Source organism: Drosophila hydei, unplaced genomic scaffold, assembly GCF_003285905.1.
Source record: "Drosophila hydei strain 15085-1641.00,03,60 unplaced genomic scaffold, DhydRS2 tig00000253-arrow-arrow-pilon, whole genome shotgun sequence".
Taxonomy (NCBI): Eukaryota; Metazoa; Arthropoda; class Insecta; order Diptera; family Drosophilidae; genus Drosophila; species Drosophila hydei.
The window spans coordinates 239248-257980 of NW_022045698.1; the positions used below are offsets into that span (position 1 = coordinate 239248).

Sequence of the window (18733 nt, forward strand, 5' to 3'; positions counted from 1 at the left end):
CAATATAAATATATATTTATCCAAATATATAAGCATATTTATATATATATATATATTTATAAGTAAATATATAGTATAAGTATATACATGTACCAAGTATAGACATATACAAATAAATTTTAATACATTTGTTACATTGTTTCAATTAAATTGTAAATTTTAATAAATAATGCAAACGGTTTACAAAAACTGATAACAAATCATATTTTCAATAAATACACATATACATATACACATACACATACATAAGTATATGTATATAAAGTAAAAGGGCCGTTTTTTTTGTTCTTCGTGTTGCTGTTGTGATTGTAGCTAAATATCAATGGAAATTTTCATAATGCACTAAATTGTAGAACATGACTAATTTATGAAGTTACAGATTACGTGAGAGATAGTCGAGGTTAAGTAGGACTAGGGTGAGAGAAGGGAATGAAGGGGAAGGGGCGGGTAGGTTGGTCAGGTGAAATCTAAATTCGCTTAAATGCTTAATGAATGAAACTAAATACTATGCATATAATATTCGTAGAGTAATCCGTTTTGTTTCATTGTGTGATTTTTTATAGTTGGCAGATAATTGTAGAGCTGATTAAGAACTGGGCATACACAAGGTTTAACCAAAATTCTCGAAGTGATGTATAAAATAAGGCAATTTGCGTGTTTTGTTCACTTCATCACAGGCGGACATGACGCTCTTTGTTAGCGGCCTAGGACCACAAGAGAAGACACCTATTTTAGACACCTGTAAAAACATAACATCAATCATTGAATGAAGATATTCCATCATCGAATCAATTGCTTGAGGACTTACATAGGAGTGCTTCTTTTGCACAAACTTCAGAAAACTGGACATGTCGGGGCGCCCGAAATGATTGACAGCCTTGAGACCCGTGAATATGGATGTCTTTGAGAGGCGCTGAAAGTGATTCTCACAAATGTACTACAAAAGAGAGAAAAGTTCAATTAAAAACAGACTCAAACGAGCGATAAGTCCTTCACAACTCACCAGCATAGTTGTACGCAGATCGAATTTGTGGAAGAACTGCGTTATAAAGATGTGTATCTCCAGCACATTGGTCACATCCTTTTTCTCCACATCACGCAGCACATCGATGAACCACTCGAAATGCTTGTGGGATGGACAAATCCACAGGAAATAAACCTTTTTGCAGGCCACGCCCGAGTAGCGATTGGTGCTGGTGCCAAAGACCAAATCGTTTAGTATAGAGGCGTAGGGTGTAACACCAATGCCACCGCCCACCATGACAGCCACCTCAAACTTGTACCAGTCCTGATTGCCACCACCGAACGGGCCCTCAATGCGTATCTTGGGCTGATCCTCTGGATTGTAATTGCAGGGATCGAAATAGTTACGCAGCTTCCATGTCCAAGGTCCTTGCGCCTTGATGTGACAACTCAGGAAATTCTCGTGCGGCGCCGAGGTCAATGTAAAGCTGTGCATCTCTTGTGGCCTAAAGGCGGTGCAGGACAGACGCACCCACTGCCCAGACAAATACTTTAGATTTGGCGGCCTATAGAACTTGACCTTTATAACATCCGAGGGCAAGAGGTCCGTGTCAATGACATCCAGTGCCATATACTTGGTGCGCAGCGAGACAATCTTGTCCAGCGTGTAGATAACACCAGGTCCCAAGAAGAACATCCAGAAACGTGGCGGACCAGTAAGACGTGCCAGACCATGTATCAAACTCAGCAAATAGAGCCCAATATAGAGCGTATGCATGTTCCAGAAGAAATTGTAAGCTCTCTTGCGTATAGTTGGATGGGCAAACACGAAAATGATGCACATGATGATGAAGAGCAGGACGCCCGTGGTGCCTGTGACCGTTTGGAATAGCCAGAAAGTAATGTCCGGCTTGTAGTCCGACGCAAAGTGTACTTCGCGCGTCAAACAGCGCAGATTCTCATGCGACTGTGTGGATACATGATAGAAGTTAACGATATGTCCAACCGTATGCAGCACCGAAAAGAAGAGCGCTGTGCAGGCGGCAATCTTATGGAACTGTATGTGCGAATCCAATGGAATATATTGCTGTATTGGAAATTCCTTCAGTTTGGTAATCAGATTTCTGCAAGTCGAAGGAAAAGCTATTAAGAATATTCAAGGAAGTCGAACGTGAACGTTTACCTCGACATGGTCAGCAGCAGTAGCGAGTAGCAGAAGGATAGAGAAGCCGCAGATCCGCGAGTGATGGCAATGCCCACGCCCATAATATGACGGAGATCGGTGTGCTCTGCCATAAAGGAATAGTGTATAAAACGTTCCACGAATAGAACAATGGTCACCACGTAGAATAGAAATAGATAAAATATATTCTGACGATTCTCCTCCAGAAAGGTTATGTACGCATCCCATTTGGCCAATAACCAATGCCGTGGCTTATCCTGCATGGGTTCTATATTGAAGGAGGTCATGCGTGCCACATTAGTGGATGTGTCCAGGAAATTCTGTTTGGCACCCTTGCAGTCCAGCCCAATGGCAACGAAGTCACCCTTGTACTCCTTCATCATGAGCTTGAAGTCCTGGTAGGTTAGATGATTCTTATGCTCAAGTCCCACATCCTGGAACATGCCATCGATTAGTTCGGTAACCTGGTCATCCCCAAGGCTAGTGGTGCGAGCAATCTCCACTAGCGAACGCATCATTTCGCTCAGTTCGCCCTTGTCGATAACTCCGTTGCGATCATTGTCGCACATATCAAATATGATGCGCAGCTTGTCGTCCGTTTTGCCACGCGAGAAGAGCACCACGGTTTCGAGGAACTCCTGAAAACTAATGCGTCCGTCCTGATCCTTGTCCACAATATTGAACATCTTACGCACAAACATATCGTTCGGCTTCATGCCCAATGCCGCCGCAAATTCCGCCTTGGACAGACTGGTGCGCATCACTGTCATCACCTCGCCATCGCTCGATGCATCCGAGCGTCGCCTGCGTTCGCCCGGCCGTAGTCCAAATGTCAGTGCATAGGCTTCCCTAAAGAAGTACTCCAGACGCTTCTGGCGTCGCTCTCGTGTCTCTGCTCTGGCCAGCATAATATCACGATTCACCTCCATCAGTGTCAATTCCTTTTTGTGCAACAACAAGAAATCCTCCAGCTTCTTTACAAACTTGCGACGTGCTCCATATGACTCGAGTTCCAGTACTAGATCGTGATCGCTGGGCACACGAAGCAACAAATAGGGCTTCTTTTTTATATGATTTGTGGCCGACTCCTCCACGCTGACAACGTCCACATGCTGAAGATTAAATGTGCGCAGCTTTTCGCCCTTACGATCCACGGTATAGATGGCCGCCTCGGGTCCAAATTTGACTGTTACTAGACGCTTGTGGTTCGCATGCAACCACTCACGTGCCAACATCTTATCCACGGAACCCTTTTGCTGTGGTGCGCGCAGCGCCTCCTGACGTATCTTCAGCTTACGTCGTTTGCTGTTCTGCAGTTTTACCACACAATAGCCGGCGGCGGCACAGAGTATGGGCACAAAGCCAAGGAAAACACATACATAGATGAACATCAACTCAGAGCCGGAGAAGTAATCGTAGCCCTCCAAATAATTGCATGGCTCCAGTTCTGTGGCATTCAGCTGCATGGGCTGCGGACAGGGATCGCCAGTGCGCCACATAAACACATCGCGCTGTATCTCATCCGGGGCTATGTCTGTACTATTAATGATAATATCCCAAAGCGTTATTTTACGCAGCTCGGCAATCTCCTCGGGCGTAAAGATGCCATTGCGCTCATTCTCGAACCAAAAGCGATCCGAATCGCGTAAGCGTTGAAACTGCTCCTTGATGACATTAGTAAATAGCTCGCCCGGGTGACCATAGGACTCCAGCATGCCACCCACATATACATCCACATCGTCGAGCTGATTATTGTAGGCCTCCTTGAGCATGCTGTGAATGAAAGCAATTTAGATTAATATTGGAATTACATAAAACTTCAGTTAAAACTTACTCCAAGAGCTCGGGTTGCGCTTCGAACAGCTGCGGATTGATGTCTGTCCAGGTCTTATGCCTGTGCAGGCCATATGCTTCTCTGGCCGTATTATAATCGGGCAAACCATTATCACGTCCACGCATAATGTTGAGAGCACCTAGATCTCGACGTGTAAATTCCATAGGCCCAAACAGCTTGTCGCGCACATCTGAACACAAAACGGGATCTTCGCGCTCTGAAATTTGCGACGATAGACCCAATAGCACCTCCTCCAAGCTGGTGTCGGCAAAGAAACCCTGCAATCAATAAGATTCGTTAAATGTAAATATACGGAATATATGAGTCTATCTAGTTACACTGGAGTCCCACCACGTGGAGCACAAACGTATTGCCGGATATCCCATAGGCGTCTGCTTAAAATTGCATTCGGCATCGCGCCGATAAATGCCAGGCGGTATCATAGTATGGCCAAAGCGAAAGGCAGCCGCCTGAAAGATATGTCCAATGCCCGGATGCACGTCCTGCTTGTAGCCCTCATATGGCGGAATCGCAGTGCCCAGAAATGCCGGCAAATACTCGTAGACGATGACATTCTGCAGACTGGCAATAACCGTGTGGCGGGCACGTTGAAAGATATCCTCATCACACCAAGTGGGATTCAAGCGTTTTATCCGCTGCGCCAGGGTGTTGTGCCAGCGCAGAAAGAGTATGGCAAAGGAGAGCAAGGCGGGATTTTGATTTGTGCGCGGGTCACCCAGTACTGAAAATCGAACGAAGTGAAGAATTTAGTAAAGAATAAAAATGAAAATTGAAATTGCATGAAACTTACGAAACAAACGTTCCGGGCTTAGCATTTTCATGACATTGGGCACTGGATTATTGAAGAGCGGCACACGCATCGTATTTCGTACGGGCAGCTTGCCGTCCTTCTGGGTGAGCAGGGTGCCATTGTGAAAGGATCGCATGGCATTGAGCCATGCCTCGGAGGTGCTGTAAATGAAACTGCCATCAATCCAAGCAGTCATTTGATTTATCTGCGGAGTAATATTTATTGCGACATTTGTACACCAGTTGGTAAGCAATAACACACGCCCACCATTTAACACCCACCTGTTCCCTGGGCGCATTTGGACTCTGGCCCGTGGTGCGATCATATGCCGCCCTATGGAATGGTATATATTTATCGCCACGACACTCACGATCGTACATCTCGTCGCATTTCTCGATCTCAATGCGATGCATCTCAATGGGGCAACCGGACTCGGACGCCATCACAATCTCATTGGCCACCACCTGGCCAAAGAATGCCAGCAATGCCGTCCGATTGAACTTCGAGCCTAGACCATCGCGTCCGCGCATAAATAGACGACTTAATCGCCGTGTCGACGGCCGATTGGCACCTGCCATCGAGTAAACTCCATCTGAATAAGAGGGCGGCGCTTTGCGCACCAGATGGCTATCTGAAAATAGTTTTAAAATTGTTGGCACTATATTAATCTATTCAATGCAAATCGGACGTCGTGTTAATGCAAATCGCTGCCCTTAACGACGGCAAATCTAATTTAAATGAGGTGCCGCCCTCTAAGCACATTTAGAAAGTTGTTGCCTTAACATACTTATATAATATCACTATATATTCTACTTTGCACCTACCTACAGAGCCCCAGTCGGGATGGGCCAGATTGTTATACCAGCCATCGTAGCGCTGTTTCTCAGTCTGACTATACATTTTCTCTGGAAATAAGAAACAAATAAAATGGAAATTAATGAAAAATATTAAAAATATATTACGAATTTTTGCAATAAATAAATAAGTATTTTAATAGGAAGGTAAAAACATTAAAATTATTGATAATTCAAAAATATAAAAAACATATTTATAAATGTTTACTTATATTTATAATATATCATATATTACTATAAAGATAAAATTTTAAATTTCTAAATAAAGAAAATATTTAAAAATATGCATTTTAAATAGGTATTTTAAACTTTCGTAAATTAATATATATATAAAATAAATTTATTTAAATATAAAATTTATTTATTAGAGAATTAATAATAAATAAGTAGTTATTAATATATATAAAATATTAAAAAATATATATAATTTATAGGCAAATTAAATAAATATTTAAAAGTTTTGTAGATGAAAAAAAAAGATTTTATAAAAAATTATTTTTTTATTTATGATAAGAAAATACAAATTCAATTAAAATAATTTGTTAATGAATTTATATACGCATATACACATATAACACAATTTAAGTTAGTTAATCTAGCTAATAATTAATCTATTAAATCAACATCATTATTAACAAAAAATTGAATCGTATCTTAATCGTAAAATTGAATCGTATTTTCAATAAGCTCTAACCATATTTAGTTTATATTATTCCATTCCTTTGTAAGTCAAAAATCACAGTTTAAAAAGTAGATTTGTCGCACTTCATTCTTGCCATGATCTCAAAAATATCAAATTAGTTTTATTTAATTATTTACATTTATGTTATAGAAATGCCAATATTGGAAATTTTAATTAAACAAATGGAATTTGGTTTAATGACATCAAAATGCCAAAATCTTCAAAACGTAAAGCTGCGTGTAAGCAAAATACTTAATGCCAAAATAATTGAGAGTGCAAAAAACAACAATGCATTTGGCCAGAGTTGAAGCGTTTGGAGCGACTGCATTCTTGGCCAGCTGTTTGAGATGCTGACAACTTTTTCTTGTTGTCTAATTAAGCCGCAAAAGATGAAAAAGAATTTTTGGGCTTCATTAGGCAGTTGAGTTTTTGGCCTGGCGTAAAGTTGAGTGACTATATGGCTATATGGATAGTGTTAATTGATTTTAGATGAAATTAAGTCATGTGCGCATTTTTCTATACCACGCAAAATATTGATAGCCAAAACGGGGGCATATTAGTTTTGAGCCATCTTATGTAACTGCCAGATGAAAATGAAATATATATAAACAATAATTTAGCAATACAGTTTAGGTCATACTTCTAGGGTATTTTCTAGCTGAACACTTAAATTTGTTTTTCATTTTGGTTTTGGCCAACTCTCAAATTGGCAAGCAATTAACAGTTAACAAATAGATTTCATTGTCTCATATGATTTTTATGTGTCAATGAATCAAAAACTTTTTGCTTGGTGCGTTTGACAAATTGATTAGGTCAACTTTTTGCCACACACATAAATATATATAAGTTTAGGTTTAGTTCCAGCCATAAAGCACAATATAATACAGAAACACTCGGCATCCCATGATGGATTTCTATCATAAATTCACATAAAATGCTTCCGGTTGCGTTAGACCTTCAGTTATATGGAGTATCAAACTGTTGTCTAAAGTCAACAAATAAATTTAAATAAAAATAAAATCATTATTTATTTTAATTATCAAGGTTTGCTGCTTCAACGCTAAAATGTCATTTAAAATAAAATCATTTTTATTTAAATTATAAATAACGAATCAAACTAACAGATATTCGACCCTTCTCCTGAAATACAAATATCAGCTGAGCTGGACAATCTGACTTGGCAGTGAAAGACTTAAGCGGCATTAAATTATTTAAATATATAAAGGTACATGTTTGCATATTTATACTCATTTATATATATGAAAAATAAGGCATTGTTTAAAAATTAATATAATACAAAGTATGCTACAGACTGTCTTAAGAAATAATGACATTAAATACATATATAAAAATGTATAATAGTATAATAATAATATAAGTAAATGACACAAAAATGAGTGACGCATGCCAGCTATGATGGCACCAGCTATTCGTAAGCAACTGACCTGCATTAACCGAAATGTGGGAGCCTAAGCGAAGCATTTGCTCTAATACAATAACAACTCAATTAGCACTCAACCATTCCCTATATTCTCACGCTGTTATTGATACGAAAATGTCGAAATGTGAATTCCCTTCATTATTAGTAACGCGCTCAGTTCAGATATTGAGTTCTGTGCGCCCGCTTGTGGATTCTATCATTTTCTCCTGTAACTACGCTCAGATCAAGCAGAGGCGCTCACGTATGTGCAAATGTGTATTAGTGCGCTCATATTTGAAACTCTCTCACAATCGACTAACAAGCGCATGCACATTCAAACATACCGAGACATAGCAATAGCAAGCATTTTAACATGCCTCTTCACTTGTGCAATTGAAGAAAAATATGCAAGATATAGGTATAAGTATGTATGTATGTACATACATACATTAAAAAAGCATTTGCACTACAATTTATATTTTTAATCCGATATAGTTTAAAGCAACTTTAATTAATCAATTGAAGAACTATTAACCATATATCACCTGGTAAGTATGCATTGTATGTAAAGGATAAGCGCATTGGCTGTTATCAAATTAAAACAACAACAAGAACTCAAAAAGCACTCAACGAAAAAGTTCCCACGCACTCACGCTCTAGACTGCATGTGTGTGTCAGCTCACCTCTCTCGGTTACGATCCAAATGTGCCCTTCGTCGTACGCTCTGCTGTGGACTGTGTTCTCTTGGAAATTATTGGGAAATTTAACATTCACTCCTTTGCTCAGAATAGCTTCCACTAAGGCACTCAACTCATCTTTCTTAGTTAGAATCGAAGCTTCGTGCTACGTCTTCTCCTTTTTCCCCTTTGTTAAATTTAATGAGGGAAAGTCGAGCGAAGTATTAGACAAGCGTCAACTTAAGTTCCACTAAGTTACTAAGCCCATCTGCGAATTACAATTGAAGTTGTTCCTACGCCTTTACTTCTTTACGCTTTGCCATTTTCGTAGAATAAGGGAAATATTGAGAGCAAGAAAAAATTTCTTTTGCAAGATAAGGATCATGATAATCATTGTCGAGCTACCACATCGCATTGCTCTATTATGGAATCATCACTTAATAATGGGGTATATGATTGCATACAACAAAATTTAAAAGTAACGGAACAAATTGCACAGCTTGTTTAAAATATAGAGCATTTGGGTAGTTATTATATTTAATGGCTCTTTTTCAGCAACTGATGTATGTACGTATAGGGGTGTTTATCTAAGACCTATATTTTGCAGGTCTTTAGCCTAAAAGCCTGCCTAGCAATTTTGTTTATCATGAGTGCAAAAGTATCTCATTTCTATTTAGCTCAAAGCATTTAAAAGTTTCTCCAACAAATTTACCTCACATTAACACAATTCGGATACAGATAATATATATATATATATATTGTATATAGTGATAACCCAATTGCAATAACCATCTAATTGACCAATGTCACGCATTGGCCCTGCGCATGAAAGTGAAAGACGAACAAAAGCAAAAGACTAAGAAAACGAACGTGAAATCGTTGACGATAGAAAAGCTAAAAGCAACAACAGCAACAATGCGATAAATGATGACGAGCCGAAACGTAGCGATAGCAACAGCAGTTGCCGTTTTATATAAGTACTATATATATGTATAAATGTCTATATATATAGTATATATACACAGCAAGAAATAATTTTTAAAGTGAATATATATTTTTCAAATGTTCAGTAATATTTTCATTCAATTAAAATTCAGTTTTACTCATAAAGAAGTTAGAATATAATTCTTTTTTTTAAATTTGAGAGAATTTTACGCAATAATGATTGAAAGTATGTAATAGGTAGAAGAAGGCTCAACCCATAATTTATATATATTATTGATTTGGATTGCCAACCAAGCCTAGATCTGTTTCTCTGTCTATTTCTTGGATGTAAACTCTTGTACACTATTTTCAAATACTTGATCAAACAATTCATTTTTAACATACTTAATTTAGTATATAACTAAAAACAGTTAACGAGTACTCAACCTTAGGCATGTCTCAGAAATTCCCACCAAAATCATGAAAGTCAGCTGCTCAGAAAAAAGTTCAGGGTATCTTCTAGTCGAACACTCCTGACTAGAGCTTATTTTTAGTCTTGTTTTTTTTTGTGCATCCGTGGTATGTCGTGAATGTTTTTCCAAACATATTGTGCCAAAGTTTGCTTTCGAGCTGAGAAGCAGGTGTTTGCCTCTGGCATTCCAAACTCACCAACGCAATAAATTATATACGTATATGTATGTGTAGACATATATAGACATAAAGTCAGCTGAGTCTTCCGATGAGTAAATCTTCAGTAGAAATATTACTGCTGCTGTTATTGTTGTTGGCGTTTAGTTAGCTACGTTTTTGGTTAACCGGATCTGATTCTGAATGATTGTTGCCGCAGCGCGCTCTGCGCTCCACGCTCTGGCTCTGTGCTGTTTAAATATAGACTCACAACGTCGTCGTCGTCGTCGTCAGTCGTTGTTGCCATCCATCGTTCCTCACACTTACACATATGTATACACACACACACACACAGTTGCACACATTTACACACGTGCGAGCATTGCTCTCGAAAATGGCACAAAATATAGTCATGATCCGTATTGTTGTTGTTGCTGTTGTTTCTGACTCTTTGCTGTCAACGTCATGATTTTAATAGTTGTTTTCGTCTGAAAACGTTTTTGGCGCATCTTTTGTTTCATTGTCAAAATAAAACGTTTGGCATTTAGAGTGTGTTAGAAAAGAATAATTAAACAAAAACAGCTACTAATTTTTTCGTAAGCTACGCTTCAGTTTTTAATTTTTTTATTTTTGTTAACTAAAATAAATGCTTTAAATCACATGCTTCAGTTTGCTTTGCAAATTGCGGCCGTTGCCATTAATTGTTAAAACGGGTTTGCACTAACCATCTTTATAGTGGGAGTTTCGCGTTAAAAATATAATTGGAATGAAATTTATGCAGGGACGACTTGAACATACTCTGTTTTATGCACTAAAATATAATATGGATATATATATAGAGAAATACAAAACTAAACTATAAACAATGTAGTAAAACATTAATAAACAAGATAAATCGCAAATTAATAAAATATAATTTATAGTTCTTATAAGAAATATGTCATAGTTAATTATTTATATTTTACATTTAGTTTACTTTAGTTTAGGTTTTATTTTGTATAATTTATTTACATTTGATTATGTTTTATATTATTTTAACATTTGTTTTATTTTTGCTCATTTTTTTAGTTTTTATAGTTTCTATGTTTTTATGTTTATTTTATAGTTACAGGGTATCTAAACTTCGAGCATTCATTTCTTTAAAACTGTGATTCATAATACATGTTCAATCAAAGCAAAAAAATTAAAATTTATTAATTAGTGCATAAATAAATAACATCCGTAGCTGAGTGGCGTGTGTTTATCCGGCGCTTAATAATTAACAAATAAACAAAAAATAAATTCTAGCTCATGTCGTAAAGTATTATATTTAAGACTGCTAACAAAAATAAAATCAATTCAACTGTCTAACATTTCAAAATATTTAAAATTTATAGAAAAGTGAGACTCGACTTAAAACAAATAATTTAGTAAATATAATTTAAACAGTTTGTCATTGCAAACGATCAAGCCAAGCGTTAAATGGCAAACAAATATGTTAATTGGGCCTAAATATTGTTACCAAACAGGGCGTGGCCCATACTTAAAGCCCTGACCACTGCTCAATCAATTTAAAAGTCAATTAAAGCATTAGCTCTGCGATCTATAAAACATTGAGCTCTGATTCAGTATGTAAAAAAAAGGCAAACTGGCTTAGTCTATCAGCAACAAATGCTTTAGTTAGTTAACATTTATTTTTTTTTTGTGTTGCGTAACAACATTTATGGCATTCTCAGATCTTAACTGGCACAATTTAATGCGTAATTTGCACGCATAAAATAACATAAAATTCAATTGAAATAAATTGCGACAGTTATCGGCGTGCCAAGTGTCCATAAACAACTTTTGCAAATTAGTTTTATAGAATTACACAAGATTTGCAAATGGCCAATATTGATCAAGTTAGTGAACATATACATATGAATATATATGTATATATATATATATCGCACATATTTGCATTATTTGAAAAGTAGTTCTAGAAGTTTGAATCATAAAATTTCAAGCTTTTTTTATTCTTAGTCTAAAACTAGATAGAAACTAAGACATAAATAAATAAAAATAATTAACTTGAGTTAGGTACAACATTCTTGTGGAAATCTATAAGTTCTAATTCAATTTTGCATTTTTAATTTATATATCAGAGATTTGTAGAATAATGGTATTACACAAAACTTAAATTACGGCTTATTTAATCTATCTGAATTTAAAGTATTTATTTATACTTTTTTTTAAATTTCGCAACATTTAACATATTTATTAGAATATACATTTTTTGTTTTTAAATATACATTTTTTCTTTTTATATATATGTTTGTGTCTTTATATACTTTTATTTTTTATGTATATATATATTTCATATGTTTTTAATATTATATATTCATATATTTAATAAATATTTCATTTACTTATTGAATTTATTTCCTTGGCTGACTCTTTTCACTCAGCAATTAGCGCCCAATTTTTTATATGTCAACTCAACATTTATATTGAAAAGTGTTAAAAAGCCTTTAACTCTAATCAACACTAACTGATGCGATCTGGTGCTGAGCCAAGTACTAAATGCTCACACATTTGGCTAATACTGAAACCCGGAACTTTCCAACTCTTATTATGGGGTCATTTAGAAGAGACGTGCTAACCAACACACGTATATATTTAGCTGCTGTTGCCTCGTTGAGCATTAACTCAGACAAATATCAATTTCATTTTCCTGAACTGCTAGGCAAATTGATTGCAATTACAACAAAATAAACTCATCATAATGACAGAATCAGTTAACCAGTTAACATTTTTGTTTGACGTCATCCATATGGCCTATGGGGCGGGAGAGGCGGAAGACAATACAGCTACCATGTCTCGCTGTGCCTCTCTATGTCTAGTTGATTGACAGCATATCGGCAGACATGTCGAGATCTCGTGGCATCGACTGACCGATAAACGCGAAGCGGCTTTGCTGATTTATTATGCATGGGCATTAATACGAGTATTTCCTTAGCTATTGATTCGCCCCCTCTACGTGTCTTTCTCTCTCTCTCTCTCACACTCTGTCTCTCGGTTTCTCTCAGCTGTCGAACAGATGTTGCAGCTGACGGTCACGTACTTCGCTTTGTGCATTAAACGGTTAGTTTTGTGGGTGTGGACCAAGTCAAATGTCAATGCACGCCCAACCAGCCAACCAGCCAAACAGCTGCCCGGCCAGACTGAGATTTATTTCCTCTCTCAATTTCATGGATCATTTTAATTTACATAGCATTTTTTATTTATTTGATTTGATTTGAATGTTTTCTTTTGATTTTTGCTAATCATTTGATTTATTCACGGATCGTTAGCCTCTCCGTTGTTGTCTGGCATTAATGAAATTATTGCAAACAATGTGTATTATTATCCATTGTTTGTAAACTTATCTATATTTATACATATATACGTATACCTCGCCCCCTCCACATGTGGTAAGGCATTGGATCGCTTGATCTATGTAAACGTTTTGTGTTCCTCCTTTCTTTGCCAATTTCATTATGCTTCCCCATTAGCAATTGCGTTTTGTTTCGTTTTTGTAAACATTTTTTCAAGTTGTTATATTAAATTATTGTTGTTTGTTTTGTTGCTGGAGAAAAAAACATTGCACAGTGAATCTCTCAAAGTTTTATAATAACTTAACAAAATAAACACTTTGTTGCTGACTATTCGATTGTTGAGCAGTTTATGTTACAAAACGATGAAGGATTTCACTCATTAGCGTGAAAGTTAAGTGGAAGCATGTTTTCATTGATTTATTTGGAAGTATATTCAGTTCCTTAGTATAGCGACCCTTTAGGTAGATAATTTATGAACGGTACCTTCCTATATATAATTAGAGAATTAATATTATACTAATAATTATTTATATACTAATAATAGTTGTATATTAATAGGTAAAGTATTGAGTTAAATTTTACACTTATAAAACAATATGAATTGGTAAAAATACTAAATTTGCATTGACAGATTAAAAAACTGATTTTTAGCATAAGAAAAATTTTTTCATTCAAATTGAAGTTTTCATTTAATGAAATTCACTTTTCAAATCAAACCTATTCGGTTTAACAGCACTGTATAAATAATATATGTTATTATTATCCAATTTCTATATAATTTTTTCATACGTTAAACTGAAATTTGAATTTTCAAATAGCTTTTTAATATCCAGATGGTGATTTATTTATATTTTGTAGTATTTTTATATCTCATAATGTCAGCTTTCGATGCAGTTATAGCCCAGTTGTTGCCTATATGCAATATACAAATATATGTATATATATATTCATCTTTCGTGTCTATGAAATTTTATATATTTTGTGTTTTTTTATTAAATTTACAATAAAAATATTATTGACATTTTTTTATTGTTGTATATTATAAATTGCAATTTTTTATTAAATATTATTTATATTTTTATAATGTATTTGAAATTTTTTATCCAAAATGAATTATATACCTTAGAAAATTATTATATAATGCAGCTGTCACAATTTTTTTTTGTTTTTATAGCCAAAAATTTTGTATGTTAGCTGTATATAGTTTTAGCCTACTTTTTCCCTATAAATGCAAAAATATAGTTTTCTCGCTTTTTTTTGCATGACAATGGAATTTCGTATGAAACTTAGACTAATTGAATTTTTTGTTTAAGGCATATGCAAAAGGTACTCACCATAACAATGCACAAAGCCCAGACTGAGGCCCAGACTAATCAGCAACAATAGGGGGGCTAATGCCCTGGGCGTTAGACACGATCTCCAGCAACGCGGGACTCGAGTTGTGTTTGAATATTTTGATGCCCGCTGTTGGGGCACGCTTGGAACACTCATATTTATGTAGCCGTGATATTTTGTGCTATTGTTGTGAGCAAATTTTTATTTTTGTTAGCTTGTCGGATTGATTGTATTGTGAAATTAATTAAGCAAAACTATGTATAGCACACACTGAGGGAGCGGGGATCGATCGATTGGATTGGCTTAGCTTCGGGCGATTCAATTTTGCATTATATATACTTTATTATTGGCTATATATATGTATATATATGGATTATCACACGCCACATTGGCCGACTTTTAGCGTTTGCTCATCTTTTCCACGTAAATTTCCAAAATAGCACTGCAAAAATGCAAAACTTTAGTAAAAAACTTGTGATTCATATAACAAATTGTGTTTTTTATTCTTAGTCAACAAAATTTATCACTAGGATTTTTTTTTCAAATTATTTATACCGTTACCGAATACACGTTTTATTTATTTATTTATCATAAATTTGCATAAGATTTGTCGATGCTACAAATATGAGTATTTGTTTTTAATAGTCATTCAAACTTCTAAATGTTTAAACAGTTGTTTGACTTCATTTCAAAGGGGGTTTAGAGGGTGTTAGAACTTGGGTGAATCCGAAAGTTGGCATAGCTGTTGGCATTGACAACATTTCCAAAAGTAGATAAAAAGAACGCATATTTGCATATATATATATATATATATATATATATATATCCACTTGGCAGTGTGAAAAATGAATGGAAAAGTCACACTTGGAATTTAATAAGGATTAACTCAATCTGTAATATATCGTATATACTTTATTGGGCTTTTAGTAACTCAGTAACGAAGACTTTTAAATAATTAATAATGTAATCCATCGACACAATCAATAGATACATTCTTGCTATAGGAATTTTAAATAAAAATGTTTTTTCAATCAGCTCAGATTTGATAGACTTGGACTTTGGAGTGAATTGAAGATTAATTTAAACATGCCTAAGCTGGAATATAAGCAGCCAGAATATAAACATATGAAATACATATATATTGCATATTATATATATATATATATATTATTGCATATTACATATACATACAATTGTAAGAATGTAAGAATGTCGAAAAAATTACAAGTAAACCAAAAATGCATTAAATACCACTTAGCCAAAAAATTAAACAGCATTTAGGTGCATTATATTTTACAATGAAATGAAACAAAACAAAAACAAAAACAAAAACGAATAAAACCAAAAAACGGAAATAAAAACCGCAATACAAAAGGCTTAAGTAAATGACGAAATGGTTCGTTAATGTTTCAAATTAATTATATTGCATAAAGTAAGGCAAGCAAAACAAAAAAGGAAACCAACAATAAGTTTATTAAATGCAATGGATACAACTAAATAAATGGCAAAGCGTGAAGAATTTAAACTTACATACACCTATATACAGACACACATGCACATGTGTACATGTATATGTGCATGTGTATGCGTATATCAAATAAACGGAATTACCCACAAAACAATTGACCTTCTGCGGGCTTACAAGCAAAACCGACAAATGTCCGTCCATTAGTCATAATCGACAACAGTCAGAGAGACGTCGAGAAAGATGCCGAAAATGAAACAACAACAACATAAGCAAAGCGTAGCTATAAAAAATACATTGCACAACTGCAAACAATTAACAATTCCATTATAATAATAACAACAACAACGGCAAAATCATAAAGCCAAAGAGACACCCAAAAAAGAGTTTTTTTATACACAAATTATACAGCGGACATTTGCTTGGTAACTGTAATAAGTAGTCAAAGAGAGAGAGAGTGAGAGCTAGCGAGAGAGTAAGAGCGAGCGAGCGTGTGAGCTGTAGCAATAGAAATGCAAGAAAGCGTGGAAGAGTTGAAAGCTATAATTATAATGGAATGCAAAGAAAAGAAAAATAAAATGATGCGGTTTTGGACAAAGGTTGAATAATTTTTTGGGCCACTTAGTGCTGCGAAGCGACTCTCTTGTAATAATTGCCAATTAAAAGACTTGAGTGATCGAAGCAGCTTTACTTTTCGTCCTTAACTCATGCTCTCTTCACGTCGCTCTCTTCTCTTTGTAGGCGCTTGGCAGCCGTGTAAATTCTTATATAATTTTATCTCTTAAGGCCCTGCGTATTTATCGTGTCAACTAGTTTAAAATAATTTGTATGCAAATCTTGAAAATAGATAACCAAAGACTTGATTCATAAGCTTGCCGTTGTTTGCAACTTTCATTTTATTTTATTTCCTTATTATTTGTTTTTATTTGTATTTTTTTCAATTATCTTGAGCACTTATGACTTTTGCACACACATTTAACCGTTATTTTTGCACTTCCGCTATATATTTAATTTTCGTACTTGAAATTTTATTTCGGTTTTGCTAATAATTTTTGTGTTTAGCGCAAAAATTGCGCAAGCGACAAATAAATTTTGTGAATTGTTTTTGTTGTTGCATCGAAGAGGTGGAGAGTGGGAAGATTGTGGAGAGGTGGTTTTTTTTAAAAAAGAAGAAGGAGAAGAGTAGCCGCAGCAGCCGCAGAAATAAACACGAACATAAATTATATTCATGAACGAAAACGTACATAAGCAAAAGACAAGAAGACGACGCTCAAAGCGAACAAAGAAGAGGCGAAAAGACAAAACCGAACACGACGAATTTGCGTGTGCGTAACAGAGATGGCAAACCAACGAAACGTCGACCCAAAAAAGCAACAACAAAACCAAAAATGAAGCAACAACAATGATCAACTTGGAGACTATTTAAAAACATTGCAGCGGGTGGAGTTTTTTGTTGCTTGTTTTTTCTTCCTATAGCGAAAATTGCAGCTAAACAATTTCAACAATTTGCCATCCCCTTAGCTTGGCTTGTCATTTTGCATAGATAAAACGAGCAGCACACAAATTATAATAACGGTGAAGACGAAACCGAACCGAGCGAGTCAACAGCAACAATTGAAGACGACGAACGCATGCGCGACACGTTTACAATCACTCTCACTACAAGCGTTTGCGTCGCTCGTCCCACGTCGCGCTCACCAAGTTTGCCCATGCAGCAAGGAGAGCGCCAAACGTCCGTAGCCGCCAAGAGTTCGTTGAGTACTGAAATATCTGCTGGTGCCTGGCACCTCAGCTGGGCTAGGGAACAAGCAGCACGCCACCAAACTCTGTTAATCGACCTCCCCTCGCGCTCTTGAAAGAAACCGGTCGAAGACAACGCCGCCGTCTTTAACTCGCTCGTGCGAACTCTCTCTCTCTCTGCCTCTCTCTCCCTCTCTCTCATTATTATTTTACTGTTTTCATCCCCCCACTGGGTAGGCTCATGCTCCATTTCGTTTGTGCGGCGGATCTCCGTCTCCAAATCCGTTTTTAAATGACTTTCGTCATATTCATTACTGACAACGGCTCTTATTAATCATTGTCATGTCAACGTTTCCCACAGGAATGTAAGCATATGTAAGCATTGGGCATTTCCAATCCATTAACGTGCCAAAGAGCGTTCAGCATTAACGGATGTATGCAAAGAGCAGTCGACTGGAATGTTAAAGAGTGAACATCTTCAGCTGTTTGACCTGTTCAGACACGCTAAGAGCGGGTCCAAGACGACGCTCTTCGCGCTAATTGAGCAGTCAAAGTCAATTGGATTGCAGCAGTCGCCATCAGCTGTTTGCTATGTAAATATGCTATAATATTTCAGTTTTTTACTTTTATGTTGTTAACGGCTTCTTTATGAAGATTTATGATAAGGCGATTTATTTTAGCTAAAATAATTTTATGGAAGTGCAGTAAACTTTATCAATTACATAAAGTAGATACAAGCTTGTTCAGCATCAACAGTTGAGTAATTTATAGTAAAATTATACAATTTTAGAACCTATATTTAAACCAAATTGCACAAATTTATATATATAGAATTGTTGCGTTTGCCTATACAAAATTGTTCAAACAATTTAAATGACAAGTT

The 18733-nt window shown here is 35.8% G+C and overlaps 1 protein-coding gene across 2 annotated transcripts; it reads right to left on the reverse strand.

The window, feature by feature from the left end:
* Window positions 1-277: 277 nt before the first annotated feature.
* Window positions 278-17865, reverse strand: LOC111592500 (dual oxidase). Of its 2 annotated transcripts, none has more exons than XM_030223703.1 (11): window positions 17809-17865; window positions 14645-15087; window positions 5616-5696; window positions 5073-5422; window positions 4792-4996; window positions 4319-4722; window positions 3981-4258; window positions 2147-3919; window positions 1004-2087; window positions 809-937; window positions 278-739 (listed from the first exon to the last, which is right to left on the reverse strand). In XM_030223703.1, the coding sequence occupies exons 2-11, from the start codon at window positions 14799-14801 to the stop codon at window positions 611-613; spliced, it is 4590 nt and encodes a 1529-aa protein (XP_030079563.1). In that variant the 5' UTR covers window positions 14802-15087; window positions 17809-17865; the 3' UTR covers window positions 278-610. The 2 variants fall into 2 exon arrangements, with proteins under 2 accessions (XP_030079563.1, XP_030079564.1); XM_030223704.1 differs by lacking the exon at window positions 17809-17865 and adding an exon at window positions 17704-17763.
* Between the last annotated feature and the right edge of the window lie 868 nt (window positions 17866-18733).